Here is a 15,892-nt window from a genome sequence, read left to right as displayed (position 1 = left end):
CACCATCTCCATCACAGGGAGGCTGAGACTGTTTTGAATCAGCTGCCCTGACACGTTGAGGCTGCTTCCTCTGCCAGCTCACCTGGCAAGGAGCAGAGCTAAGGAAAACATGTGACTGCCCGTGGGGCTGTGCCTGAACTGTCCTGTTGACAGCCCGACGTGTTTAGATCCCGTTATGCTTTAGATGCCAAGGCCAGGCCAGAGAACTGAATGCCCACTGCACCACCCCTTCTCTGCTCCTTTCTGCCTTCACTGATTCTGGTTTTGGATAAAATCATGTTACAGTTTTATTTTTGCATCAGGGATGGGAAGCATGATTCTATAGTTTCAGGAGTTTTCACTGAATTCTCAGAAACCATGACGAGAGTTAGAAAATGCATTTAATTGTCCTCTTTGTGTAAGTGGGCAATGGGAAGTCTAATAACTATGTCCCCTGATCAGTGCAGCCCAGTCCCGATACTCCTAAGGCCTCAATTCAGCCCTTCTCAGATAAATTGGGCTGTGGGCTTCTGCTATAATATTCAAAATAGCTATAGTTTTGTAGAAAACACAAAATATTGATTTTGCAAGTTTTGGTTGGCCCTTAATCATGAGGTTGCACTTGGGGTGTTTAAGGATGTGATAATTTTTACCCCTGGGATTCCAAACTCCACTAGGGCAAAACCTAAGACATCCTTCTGAATATGCCTGAAATTTTCCCAGCATCTGGTCACGTTTTCAGCAGCACCCTTATTAGTACAGAGCCTGGGTTTGGACCAGGGATGCTGAAAGGACTGGGGACCGCAAAAGAGACTTGCAGACAGAGTCATGTGGCTATGACAGATGACAGTAAGAGACAAATATATATTTGTGACACCTTAATACCTTTGGATATCTCTTTTTGCTCACATTCGGATTTGGTGATTATTCATGTGGCGAAAAAACCATTTTCATAAAGTGAGTCCAGCTCAAAATGTTATTCTGCTATTTCTCTCTTCAATTTGGTTCATTGTACCTGTACAAATAGCTTATTTTATTTGTTTTGATTGAGCTGGGTCTCTGAGTTGTTGAAGTAAAGCATGAAAACTACACTTACTAAGTCTCTCTCTTCATTTACGAATAACATAATCAATTCCAAACATATTACAAAGTGTTACCAAACATACTAACTTCATGTCTCAATGTATTTATACAAATCATCTTTGCTGACTGGCCCCTATCTCTCTGCAGTGTCAACTGCAAGGAAAAAAATAGTGCACTGGAGTGCCCAATCACCTCATCTGTGTGTGCCCTTTGGGGTATGTCCAAGAGACTTCTCTCAAACCTAGAAGGTGGCGAAGGCCAGCCTTGGTTGCTAACTTGAAGTATTTGTTATCTGCAAATTAAAAACCCAGCTTTGCATTAAAAATGGTCTTATAGCACATGAATAATTACAAATGATAAAGAATCAAAAATCTTTACAGCCCAGGAATTAGCATCCTATATCATTATTATTTTAAATTCTTATTATTGTACCACCAATAAGAATAATAGCTACCATTTACTTAGTACTTATTATGTGTGACACACTGTGCCAAGGGTGTTTCATGTATTGTCTAATAAAATCCTCACAAGAATCCATGAGGAAAGTCTACTATCTCTATGGTGCAAATGAGGAGGCCGAGTTGTGCGGAGACAATGCTGAGAATTACTTGGTAAGACAGTGCCAGAGCCAGGCTGAAGGGCAGGTTTGGTGGCCCCCTGAGCTCATGTCGTCAACTGCTCACCGCATCTTTCTTCCTTTTCCAAGCTCCTCTATGGGGTAGAAAGCATCATCCTCAGAATAATGAACAATAAGGGCCTAAGGGAAGGGGCCTCTGAATCTTGGCTTAGGCCTTCCCTGGGGGTTGGGTGGAAAAGAAGAAATAACGTAGTGTTTAAGCCTAAAATTAAAAAAATGTAAAAAGGTACAATGTAAGAGTAAACAGAAAAGGAAATAACGGCAGGTGAGGTGAAAGAAAGAAACTATTTGGGTGGTAACTATGTTAAGAAATCTTTGTTTCACTCACTCTTCCCCTGTCACTTCACAGGATCATTGGTAAAAATGGAAAAGTATTAAAGTACTTTGTTAGGCCGGGCATGGTGGCTCACGCCTGTAATCGTAGCACTCTGGGAGGCCGAGGCGGGTGGATCGCTCGAGGTCAGGAGTTCGAGACCAGCCTGAGCAAGAGCGAGACCCCCCGTCTCTACTAAAAATAGAAAGAAATTATCTGGCCAACTAAAATATACATATAGAAAAAATTAGCCGGGCATGGTTGGCACATGCCTGTAGTCCCAGCTACTCGGGAGGCTGAGGCAGGAGGATTGCTTAAGCCCAGGAGTTAGAGGTTGCTGTGAGCTAGGCTGACACTATAGCACTCACTCTAGCCCGGGCAACAGAGCGAGTGAGACTCTGTCTCAAAAATAAATAAATAAATAAATAAAAACATAAAATACTTTGTTGAATATATCTAATTAAGGAAGAATGTAGTCTATGCTATACATACAAACCAAGATGTATCTTTTAGACAATATATCTTTTCAAAAAACATCTAAGGCTTTTTACCACAAATAAAGTAAAATTCAAAGTCTTGTTTGACATAGTCTGTCCCTAAGTAACTCTGTGTCTCCTTCCCATGTCACTCTCCCCATTTTCAATCTTGTGCCATCTGTGATGTCCTTTGCTTTCCTCAAATATGCTAATGCTGCCCCAGGGCCTTTGCACTTGCAATTTCCTCTGCCTGGACAAATTTTCCCCCAGACATTCACATGGCCTCTCCCCTTCATTTATGTCTCTGCTCTAACATACCACATTAAAGAGGGCTCCTGTGAACTCCCATTTCAAATAGAACTCAAGCCCCTTACACACACTCTCTCACTCACATGCACATACCCATGCGTGTCCACACACACTCTCACTCACACTTTGATACACTCACTCTCACATGCTGTCACGCACATGCACACACACACAGTGCTAATGCTCTTTATCCTCTTTCTAGCTTTATTTTCCTTATTAACCTATATTACCAGTTGACATGTTATTTATTTTTTTATTGCCTATCTCCTCCCATTGGAAAGAAATATCCATGAGACCAGGGTTTTTATCTTTTTGGAATCCCTGCTCTAACTCCAGTGTCTAAAATAGTACCCAGCACGTAGTAAGGGCTTAATTTTTTTCAATAAATGAATGAATGACACTTGCAGGTTATTAAAATAAATCACTTCTGTTCCTACACTGCATGGGACTCAGTATATTTTAGTCAGCACATCCATGGAAAGAAAAATCAGAAAGGCATGAAGGCTGCACCTTCTAATATAGAACAGCTGTACAGATCCTGGGTGCTTTAAACCGTGATGAACCCCATCTGTCCAGTGGCATGAGAAAGTCTCTAGTTCAGGTGAACGGCACTTGGTGAACTTAGGCTTCCCAGAAGAATCTAGAATAAAAAAAAGGCAAGGCATGAAATCAGGAGGATCATATCTCGTCCTAACAAAACACATATTTCAAGTAGAAAGAAGAAAGTACTAGGACGAAGCCAGCATATTCTGTATCTAGGAGGGGATGCCAATGTCTTCTACAAAAGCTTTTCTCACAGGTCATAGTTTCAGAACCTATTGTTTGCTAGTGTCAGCCCTTGATTCCAGAGACAAATCATTCTGTCTTTATCTCAAGCATTATTTCTTAGGGCCTTTATAAGAAATCAGAGCTAGAGATGAGGTTTTGGGTACAGGTAGTTCATCTGGAAGGTGACCCCAGGAACTAGACGTGAGGGAATGGGGAGATTGGGACGGGAAAAGAGAACAGCTAATAATGTGTGTGTGATTGAACTGGTTATCACAGTGGCCAAATGGGGTCCAACCCCAATGAGGCCCCTCTGAGAAGCTGTGTACAATGAGCCTCATCATTGTCCTACAAGATGGGAGGAGGCTGGGACATTCATCCACTGACTGTCAGGACCCACTTGTGGAGGGATTCCTTTGAGACATGAGCATCCATGCACTTCTAGGCTGCACCTGCACAAGGGCTGAGGGCCTTTGCCTAGCCAGCAGGCACTTGAGTGTGCACAGCAATGTGCACGGTGGCAACTGGGCACCATATATGGCTGTGCTGACATCAGGTGGACAGAGGGGATCTGGCGTGGGGACTACAGCATCCATCCACTACAGGACCATTTTTCTTTTTATAGATTTTGACAAAAAGTCACTTATGTTTGCATTCTTTCACAAGATCAGCCAGTAAACTCCTTAAAAAGATGCCAACTCTAAACAACTATGTGTACATATTTGTTAATTTTGATTTAGGAAGTAGAGAATGCCTTCTATGAGGATGTGCCTTGGTACCAAGGATATTAACCAAAATTCCTCTGCATCTACGAAATCTGCAGCTATACATGTGCAACAGACAATTCTGAAGCGAAACCTGATTTTGTAAATCATTTCTCTGATGTCCATGACCACTTTGGAGATGGTCAGGTTTCTTCACTTCTTCTTCTTTTTTTGCTTCTTATATGATTAGTTATCAATTTGATTGTGAACTTAATGTATTTGTTCTCTAATCTAAAACTCTCATTCTTGGGCATTAGGGCAGCTCTCAATCTTAAATCATCTTTCTGAATATTTTAAAAGATAATTAAAAAATAAATAATACACAAAAAACACATAAAAATTCCCGATTCTAAATTCCAGGTAGATACCCTGTATTCTGAACCAAAAACAAGCCTCTTTTTTCCTCTAGCAACAAACTCTTAAGGGATGTGATACTACAAACCTAAACAAATCCATCATTCAGACATTCATTCAACAAATACTATTAAACATCAAATTTGGGCCAGGCCCTGATGTAGGGATAGAGCAGTGAAAAACTGATAAAAATCTTGGTCTCGAGTTTCCATTCTAGTGGGGGTTGGGGGAGGTGGGGATCCTATGTAGAAAAATAAGCAGAGTAAGAAGAGATGATAAGGCTAGGAAATGGAGAGCTCACCCCCGCCCCCCTTCACTAGTACCCATATTAATGTAGTGAAGAAGCTCAGGCTTGGGAAATGTGTCCTTGTTTAAGAGTACCCCTTGCCCTGAATAGTCTGGCTATAAGCAAGTGAAGCTTCAGAAAACCCTGAGTTGCAGATATGTCTTTATCTCTGGGAGGACATATTGGTGATAGGAGGACTTTTTTTTTTGTAATAAAATCCCATGGTCATACTGTTGTAAGAAATACTCCTTTTCCTGTATGAACTGAGAAATTTACATGAGTTTTGCACATGGATAGGATGTGCCTTGGTACCAAGGGCAGAGGGACAGCCCTCTTGATGTGGTCAGCATTGACTAACACTTCCCAAAGCACTCCCAAGGAAGTGTAGGAGCCTGTGTGATTGTTACAAGTGAGAACAGTGAGAAACGTGAGTGTTTTGTTAGTTGAACACCTATCATATAGTAAAGTACATGGATAAAGGTACTTTTCTATTAGCTCAAGCATTGAAAATGCTATTTTAGGTCTTTTTTAGAAAATTAGTGATCATTAAAACATATTTAAACCACAACTATGCCTGCAGGTTTGAGAAGAATATTTCACATTCTGACCATTTGCACAGAAGGTAAAAAGAAATGAACTAGATTAGAAATTAAGAGATTTGGTATTCTAGTCTTGGCTCTGACACTATTTAACCTTGACTTTCCCAAGCCATTTGGGCTTCATTTTCTTCAATAGAGAGCCTGGACTAGATGAGATACAAGGTACTATACAACTTCACTTTTACAATTAAGAGACATATACAACCATTAACAATAATGTACAAAACAAAAACATAATTTTGGTATTTGAGCTGAAACAACCAGAGAATAACAAATGCAAAGGACATCCAGTTTTCTATATCCCTTGTATAATATGCGTGTCACATCATGGCAAGAATAATAAACCCAACTCAAAACTTGAAACAAATTAAAAAAAAGTCTTTGTCAGCTGTAAAAAAAAAACTTAAAAAGGAACTAATTTGAAACACATTTTGCTTACTTTAACTTAGTATTCTTATGTTTATTCTGTTTTCCTTTTAACTCCAGATGTATAGAAAGTCCTTATGGTCCTTTTATTCTAAATAAGAAATAGGAAATTTATGGTTGTGGTGCTAATGTGATGAAGTGTGTGCCTACACATGGAACCCGGATTTAGATGTACTACACGAAAGCTATTTTTTCTTTTTCTTTTTTATGTCTATCTTTTTGTCCCTTCTTTTCTTCCCTTCCAAATTCCTCCTTTCTTCCTCTTTCCTTCCCCCTTTCTTTTATGGCTGGGTGTGTGCTGTTACGTGCAGCTCCTAACGTTGCCGCAGTGATTCCTGCCTTCTGTTATTCATAGCCTTATGTATTTCCTTCCCTTAAGTAACTTGCTTCTAACCAACAGAATATGGCAGCATTGAGCGATGTCACTTTCATGATTAGGTCACAAGAGACTGGGACTTCTGTCTCACTAGCAGACTCACCCTGTTGCCAGTTTTGATGAAGTAAATTGCTGTGTGGGTGAGAACCACATGGCAAAGAACTGAGAGTGATCTCTGGACAACAACCAGCAAAAAGTGGAGGTCCTCAGTTCATCTGAGTAAATGAATCCTCCCAACAACTGTGTAAGTGAGCATAAAAGCCGATCTTTCCCCAGTTTAGCCTTCAGATGAGACCACAGCCCTGGCTGACACTTTGATTGCATGCCTGTGAGAGAGCCTGAAGCAGAGGACCCAGCTGATGCATAATCTGGAGTAAGGGTAGGAAATATTATTAACTCTACTAAATATTTAATGTATGAATGCTATTTATACAGATAATATGAATCTAATATATCAGATCTTGAAAGCAGTATTCAAGAATGACACAAGCCACTTTTCTTAGCAAATGTAATGTATCACAGTGAATGTGGGAAAGTGCATAACTCCTCTTTTGGAGGCAAGAACTGTATTGTGGCTGACTGCTTAGCTCCTCCTCAGGGACCTCCTGCTTCAACTAGTACCCCTGTGGCTGAAGATATCCATCATTCATAAAATCCAAATCCTTAGTATCACCCTGAGGTTTGCCAAGTCTGAGAGGTACTGGCACAATCTTAAAATGAGCACCTTTCTGACTATGTCTAAAAATCCTATTAGAATGTTATTTTTTCATGTCACTATAAAACAACAAATGGCAAGTACAGACTCTTAGGTCCTCTCTGATCACCCATGAACAGATAGTCATTTCTGAACCAATAATATTTCCTGCTCTCTTATGATTATTTTAAGCTTATTACATCATGTTGAATACATATTATCTCATTTAACACTAACAAAAACTCCAGAAGCTGGGTGTTATTTCCAGTTAGAAATGGGTGAAACTGGAGGTTAAGGGAGTTTCCTACATTTATACTCTTATAGGTAGCAGAAATGGGACTAAAACACAGGTCTATATGATTTTAATCTAAGCTATTCACACTAGCAAAATATTGTAGCTTTTTTGTTCAACAATCTTTCTTGCTTTTCAGAAAATTCTCAGAAGGGAAATGATAAGCTCAGATGTTCTCTTAATTCAACTCTCAGTAAACTGGCAAGCCCTATGAACAGCAATTCCAAACTGTGAATGCACATTGGAATCCAAGGGGGAGCTATAAAAAATACTGATGCCTTGGCCTACTCCCAGAGATTTGAATCAATCTGTCTGGGATGCAGCCTGGGTTTCAAGATTTTTTTAAAGTTCCCCCAGTGATTACAATGTGTAGCCCAGGTTGAGAACCACTTCTGTAGAGAAATAAAGTTATATGAAAGACTGAAAAGGTGGCTTTCCACGTTGTTAGATTTCCTGATCAGTTGTAGCAGAGCTATGTATCAAGAGTGGACACTTGGTGTAAACTCCTGAAAGCCTAGTTCAGGAAGGTGTAGGGAGGATATGAATATTATCACCCCAGAAGTGTATAACAATGCTTCATGATGAACACTTGCAGAACTCAGAGCTATTTTAAATACATGTGCAAAATGATACATCTAAATGGTAGTTCTGCCTAAATTTCTGATAGACTATAGTTTATAAATGGCAATAAGAACTAATTAAGAAGATGTTAAACTGGTATTCCTATTGAAATTTTTGTTTAAAAAAATTGAAGAGGTTACTAAATTCCAGTATTGAAAGATAATCAAACTTGATATTATGTCCAAATCTACACTAACACAGAGACAGTGTCAAAGGGAACTGGGGGAAATTGCTGGCTGCAACATATAACCTTGACAGTGACCATGACTGTTTTGCTGGTCAGATTGGCTGGGCAAGCTGAAGTTGGCTTCCTTCTTCACTGCCTAGTCACTTTCCCCCCTTGGAAGAAGACAATCTTCTCGGAGAGTACAAAGAGGGAGCATATCAAGCAGCTGTTATACATTGAAGTTATATGTTGAAGTGTTCATTTGTGTTTTTACCCTCTGTTCTCTCACCAGAGATGCTTTTCTATTCTCAAATCATAACAAAGCAGAAACAAAAACCAAATGCAAGCACATACAATTTCCTAAAGTCTGCTTGGGGTTTAGGGCTAGGAGTGAAGGAGAAAGAGGAGCAACTGAAGAGGCAGGGGAAGGTAGGAGGAATAGGAGTCTTTGAAGGGAAAGGACAATCTTCTGCCAAGAGCTCCAACTGTGGAGCAGAAGGCACTCAGTGGTCATCTCCCTTAAACGGAGCACCTCCACCGCACCATGTCCTGTGGACCATCCACTGGTGACAGTCCTAGACAGTTGTTATTACCCCTGAACAGAGGGTAGGGGACTTAGATAAGTTGTGTGAGGTAGGGGATTGAAGGGGAAACCTTGCCCTTTGACCAAAATGTAACTAAATATACAGTTGACAATTTCTTTTTGAGTTGCAGGAGCAGTAGACAAACACTAAGGAAAGAAAGAAAATAAAACAACAGTCCTTAATATAATTAGGAAGACCCACTGAATTAAACTTGTACAATGACATACTAAAGAAAACAACTTTATAGGGTAGGTAGATGACCTTCATGCGTGATTTTTAATTGTCAATGATGACAGAAATGATTAAGACCAAACCATAATATGTGGTTATATGTGCATGACAAATGATAAGGAGCATACGGTAATTAAAGAAAAGCATATTGAACTGAATGACTTTTGGCCCATGGTGGTAGATTTGGATTCTGCTATGAAATATGCATATGCAGTCAATCAAAGATAAGTTTTAGAAGAGTAGAAGAGTCACAGCATGCTCATTCACCCTGATCTGGATAAAAAATGGTTATTGCTGAACACAAGCCAAAAGTGAGGAAATACTGTCAACTGAAATAGCTTTCATATGTTCTGAGGATTGCATAAGCACACTGGTCAAGGCCAACTGTGGTGAAACTGTAATATTCCTTCTAACAAATAATAAACAGAAGATGGTGATTCCAGCAGAATTTGTCCACTTCCTAGACCATGCCTGCACAGGCTTTGGGTAAAATCTTTGAGTGACTGATGAGCCTAAATGTATCAGTGATTTAAAAACATCTTTGTATTTAGCCTTTATATTCAGGTAAGGCAATTTTACAGAATAGAACATGCATGATGCTCAAAGGCTTCAAGTGCAAAGATGTGAAGATCTAACTCTGCCACGAGGGAAAGTTAACTGCATTCCACATCATTGCTTTTCCAAGTTCCCTTCTTAGCTGCAGAATGGAGGGGGAAATGACAATATGATAACAACTATGACTTCTCAGAGGTCACCATGTGCCAGACACTGGCCTACACATGATATATATTAATTCCTTTAACTCTTACAACTATGGAATGAGGTAGGTACTGATATTCTCACTATTGTATAGATGAGGAAACTGAGGCAAAGAGAAGTAAAATAACTGGCCCAAGATCACTTGGTTCCTAAGCGGTACAGACCCGATTCCAACCCTGCAGTTGTGCTTCAGAGTCTGTATTCTAAACCACTACACTCGTGGCTTTCAAAGTGTTTGAAAGTGACCCCCAGCAAGAAATATTTTATATATATATTTTTATACTTGAATTTTAAAATAAATATGTACCCATTTATGTGATATATAAACATACATATGTATATGAAATATCTTCAAATTACTCTTACTGCCTGCAATGAATTCTGATTTCAATTTATGAATGATGCTGCTTGCAATCCCGTAAATTGATTTTCTAATGCGTCACCACTTTCAGTTTGAGAATTGCACATGAAGCTAATCGTGCCTCTATGAAAGCTGAAAATTAATAGAAATGTTAGTCTGTAATTCCCTCAAAGCAAGGCAAGAATGTTTCCTTTATCCAGCATGGATTATGAGATGATCAACAGAACTGTATTTTCCAGGTAACCATTTTTGAAATTCTTTTTTCCTAAAATATATTTTAAGTTCTCTGAATCATTGACAAAACCTGGCAAACATCATTTAACAATTTGTATGATTTTGCATGGGGATCAGGGACTATCCTACTGACTTACAGTGTAACTGTTACATAAGTAACTATATGTATAGGGCTGCTGGGAGAGACAGGCCTCTTGCCCCACACTAAGTAGCTTCACTCTTTGCTTTGACTGCAGCTTTGTATGATTCCCATGAAATTCCTTCCCAGGCATGACATAATTTATTAAAAACAATAAAATTTTTTTATCTTGAGAGTTGCCATGACAACTGATGGAAGCTACCAGGAAATTACTTTTGATAATACTAGGTAGAGGCTGGAGAGCATCAATTCTGGAGCCAGACTCCCTGGGTTACAATCCTACCTCCATCACTTACAATCTGTGTAATCTTGGGCAAATTACTTAACCTCTTCAGTTTCCTCATCTGTAAAATGGGGATAATGACAGTAGGTCATAGGGTTATTGTGAAGATTAAGTGAACTAATATATGTAAAGCTTTTAGAACAATACCTAGTACAGAGTCAACACTATATAATAGTTCTCTATTATTATTTCCATCCTCACAGTCAGTTGTGCTTGCCAGCTTATGATTTGTTAATTGCCATTACCCAAGAAGAGCAAATGATGAACAATGTTAAATCTGAAATTCTTTCTGTAATTATAAGTTCATTAGTACTCGCTGAAACATGTAATTATAAGTCCATTGGTACTAGATGAAATATCCAACTGTCGGTGGTGACTGGTGACAGCTATTTCCATCACCTATTCAGAGGTGATTTTCTGTGGTTGTGTTCTAGACAGTCATAGCTATCAAAGCCTGAGTTCTAGAAAACAGGAGAATGTTGCTATATTGTTACATATTAGTGTTAAAATTAAAAAAATTCCAAAGGCTTTCTCTGCATTTTCCTGAGAAACAATTAAAAGAGAATGCTGCAAGTCTATGAAGCCACTCATAAGGAAAGCAGAATTACAAGAGACTCATGCAGATACTATGGGGCTGGCTCTCTAAGGATCTCCGGAACATACAGAATGCTACCTGATACTTTTCCCTGGTGTCCTGGGCACTCTGAAATCACAGCAGAAGCTCTATTGGTTTGTTGGCAATGCTCTTTTCAGAAAAAATGTATTATCTAGAAAGAGTGCTGAGTTGGAATTTGGGGAGTTCAATTTCTTTCATTAATAGTCCATCCAACTATTCCACCTCTCTGAGCTAAAGTCACCCTGAATGAAATGGGCTCGGTGGTTGAACTGTATTTTTTAAATTTGTCTCTCTCCCTCCCTCCCATTCTTTCCTCCCTTCCTCCCTCCCTCCCTCCCTTCCTTCCTTCTTTCCTTCTTCATCCTAAATTTGTGCTGGGGGCTCCCTGGGGACCAGATTCTGTGCTGAGGGGTGCTGAGTTTACTGAGCTTTGCAGAGTGCCTGGCCCTCAGCTGGCCTGCAGTAAATACTTAGGCTGAGAGCAATGAACCCCTCACCCAGCTTGCTGGAGTTCTCCCTCTTGAAGCTCTGCTTTGAGGCAAGTATTCTTCCCCAAAGTACTCTTGTCATTTCCAAAGTGGTTTTTTGTTTGAAGAGCTTCAGGAATTCAGTAATTCCTCTACTTAAGAGCATCTTAAACCCCTTTTCAATAAAGATCACATCCTGGATGGATGCTTGTCTATCAAAATATGGTAAAAAGAGATCTGTAAATTTCTTGGCTTATCATTATTATGAAAAGTAACTGAATTGCCCTATAAATAATTTAGTGTCAAAGAACGCATTTGAAAAAGACTGGTACACTTTTTTTTAACCTATGGAATTGTGAAATGGTTATGAAACTACAAACACTCAGTTCCAAAAGTAGTATAGGCTACTGGCAAACAAGGTTTTCAACTAATGGGGGAAACTGGCAAAAAATTTAATAAAATATTTTCTATTGGACAATACTGAATATAAGGAATTCATATTCATACTTGATTTCCCTCATGGTTCTTTGTAGAACTGAGGAAGGTACAGCTGTGAAGTCTTCTGCATAGGCACTTACTGGCTTAGAGCTGAGAACAAGAGTTCACAAGTTCTCCCCTGAACTGTTTACTCCTTCCTTTTCTATTATTTTTAATTACCTTCTAGTAAACTTTTAAAAATGAATTCCTGGTGCATTTAAAAAATTATAGGATTGACCTAAATAAAGGCATAGTCTGCATTTCCAGTTGCTTTAAGATGAATTTCAAGTCAACTGAACTTTGTAGCATCTTGGAAAAGTATTTACAGCACTTGTGATCCAGCAGGTGAAGTTAACCAGACACAGCCTATGCAGATAGCTCATTTGTATGGCAGAATCATGAGACAGAGTTGCGCACGTACTACTACTGGCATTTATCATTTAACTTGTCACCAAAACTTGCTTATTGTTGTTTTATTTAGTTTTCATGGTATGCTTTCTTCATAAAATTTATTAATTCCCTCAATACTTTGGTTGAACATAATTTTCAACATACTCAACCACCTTCCTTCTCCCCTTTCCTTTCTCCTCTATGGTATTTACCTGGTACGTTTAGTTTACTTATGGCTTTCAAATTATTTCATTTAATCATCTTGGACAGAGTGATCATACACTTCTCCATCGGATTTTAAATTTTCTCTCTTCTTCCTGATTTCAGGATTTTTATCCATTGATTCTCTTAAAAGCACAGTGACTGCTAATCGGGATTGTCAGAAAGGTAGGGGCACTCTTTCTTCGGTGCTCTTTTCTCTGGCTAGAGAGGCAGATCTGCCAAAGTCCAGCAGCCCAAAGTTCCAATAATGTAGCCTTTTGGAAACAGGAACATGACCTCAAAGACACATACTTACTTCCCTGAAGAAGAACTGACTTAGGAAATAGAATTCTACTAATTCTCTCATACAGTTTCATTATTTGTAACAAATATATTCCACATAGCATGGTTTTGAGATGTCAAAGACAATTACACTGAACAATTACACAAAAACAATTAGCACTAAATTCAGTCAAATTTATTTTCTGGTTGGTTAGGGTAAGGGGAATCCTAGATAATATAATTAAATAGTTAAAATATAAAGGAAGAGGATATGGAGTAATTAGAACGCTCATACATCCCTGGTAGGAGTGTAATATGGTACAGCCATTGTGGAGAACAGTTTGGAAGTTCCTCAGAAATTTAAACACAGAATTAACGTATGATCCAGCAATTCTGCTCCTGATATACCCAAGAGAATTGAAAACATATGTTCACACAAAAACATGTACAAGAATGTTCATAGCAGCATTATGTAAAATAGCCTAAAAGTAGAAACAATCCAAATATCCACAAACTGATAAGTGAATAAACAATATGTGGTATAATCACATAATAAAATATTATTCATCCATAAAAAGGAATAAAGTACTGATACATGCTATGACATGGATAAACTTGAAAATGTTTTGCTACATGAGTTCGACTTCTTTAGATTCCAAATATAGTATAAGTGAGATCACACTCACACAGTATTTGTCTCTCTGGCTTATTTCACTTAACATACTGTCCTCTAGGTTAATCCAGGCTATAGCAAATGATAGTTTCCTGGTTTTTTTTTTTTTTTTTTGTTTTGTTTTTTTGGCTGAATAGTATTTGATTATGTATCTATACCACATTTTAGAAATCTATTCATCTGTTGATGGACACTTAGGTTGTTTCCATATCTTGGCTATTGTGAATAAGGCTGGAATGAACATGGGAGCACACACACCTCTTTTGTGTACTGATTTCAGTTCCTTCAGGTATATACACAGTAGTGGAATTGCTGGATCATATGGTAACTTTATTTTTAGTTCTTTGAAGAACCCCCATACTGTTTTATAAAATGGCTGTACTAATTTGCAATACCACCAACAGTGTATGAGGGTTACCTTTTCTCCACATCCTCGTCAACACTTGTTATCTTTCATCTTTTTGATAACAGTCAATCTAACAGGTATTAGAAGTCTAAGGGGAGCCCTCTATTGCCAGTGATATCCCACTGTGGTTTTAATTTCTATTTCTCTGATGATTAGAGATATTGAACATTTTTTTTTCATATATCTGCTGGCCATTTGTATGTCTTCTTTCGAGAAATGTCCATTCAAGTTCTTTTGTCCATTTTTAAATAAGGTTATTTGTTTTCTTGTTATTGAGCAGTTTGAGTTTCTCCTACTTTTTGCATGTTTGCCCCTTATCTGATGTATGATTTACAAATATCTTCTTCTAATCTGTGGATCATCTCTTCACTTTATTAGTTGTTTCATTTGTTGTGAAGAAGCTTTTTAGTTTGATGAAATCCCATTTGCCTATTTTTGCTTTCATTGCCTGTGCTTTTGGGGTCATATCTAAGAAACCTCTGCCCAGACCAATGTCATGGTGCATATCCACTATGTTTTCTTCTAATAGTTTTACAGTTTCAGGTCTTATGTTTCAGTGTTTAATCCATTTTGAGCTGATTCATGTAGAAGGGGTGAGATAAGGGTCTAATTTCATTCTTCTGCATGTGGATGTCCAGTTTTCCCAACACCATTTATTGAAGAGACTGTCCTTCCCCATTGTGTGTTCTCAGTAACTGTGTTGAAAATAAATTGACCATAGATATGTGGGTTTATTTCTGGGCTCTCTACCCCATTTCATTGGCCAGTGGGTTAGTTTTTATGTCAGTACCATGCTGTTCTGATTACTTTAGCTTTGTATTATATTTTATTATATGGTTGCATGATGCTTTAGCTTTGTTCTTTTTGGTCAAGATTGCTTTGGCTATTCAGGTTCTTTTGTCATTCCATATGAATTTTAGGATCGCTTTTTCTATTTCTATGAAGAATGGCATCGGAATTTTGATAGGATTGCACTGAATCTGTAGATTGCTTTGGGTACTACTGGCTTTTTAACAATATTAATTCTTCCAATCCATTTATTTGTGTCATTTTCAATTTCTTTCACCATTTTTTATAGTTTTCAGTAAACAGATCTTTTACTTCCTTGGTTAAATTTACTCCTACATATTTTTTTGATGCTTTGGTAAATGGGATTGTTTTCTTAATTTCTTTTTCAGATGGTTTGTTGTTAGTTAGGCATTGGAGTTTTAAAAGCTCCCCTGTGATTTTAATGTGTAGCATTTGATGGTTAATTTAAGAACCACTAACTTATATCATCTTTTCCCTTTGGAGCTCAGAAGGCATCCTGCTTGCTACCACTGGAGCCTCTTGTCTGGTTCTCACATGTCAAATTCTTAGCCAGGAATGGTAGGAAAAAGTAAATGTGGGAGCATTCCAATCCAAGCCTGAAAGTATGGCAATGCTTTGCCAACATCAAGTCTCTGTCACTGAAAATTCTGAACCTAATGAAGTCTTAAAGGGAGCCTTCTATTGCCAGAAGAAACCAACTGACAAATGAGACTTTATTTTCCCCATCTTGTAATTTTGTTGAGGCCATTTAATTCTGACTGACGATAATATACTCTTCTATGTAATTTCATTTCTAAGGTTTGAAGTTTCAAATGCAACAAAACAGGGTCTTTTTAAAT

The 15,892-nt window shown here is 38.3% G+C and overlaps 1 protein-coding gene across 6 annotated transcripts in view; it reads right to left on the bottom strand.

Moving 5' to 3' along the window:
* GHR (growth hormone receptor) overlaps positions 1-15,892 on the bottom strand; it is a 244,667-nt gene that overhangs the window by 18,296 nt on the left and 210,479 nt on the right. For all 6 annotated transcript variants that reach the window (XM_069492797.1, XM_069492798.1, XM_069492802.1 and 3 more), the window contains one exon: positions 3,308-3,437. In XM_069492797.1, coding sequence (XP_069348898.1) covers positions 3,308-3,437 — 130 coding nt within the window. The remainder of the gene's footprint in view (positions 1-3,307; positions 3,438-15,892) is intronic.

This window comes from Eulemur rufifrons, chromosome 17, assembly GCF_041146395.1.
Source record: "Eulemur rufifrons isolate Redbay chromosome 17, OSU_ERuf_1, whole genome shotgun sequence".
Taxonomy (NCBI): domain Eukaryota; kingdom Metazoa; phylum Chordata; class Mammalia; order Primates; family Lemuridae; genus Eulemur; species Eulemur rufifrons.
The sequence above is the reverse complement of the archived record's forward strand: the minus strand, read 5'-3'. Positions and strand labels throughout refer to the sequence as shown.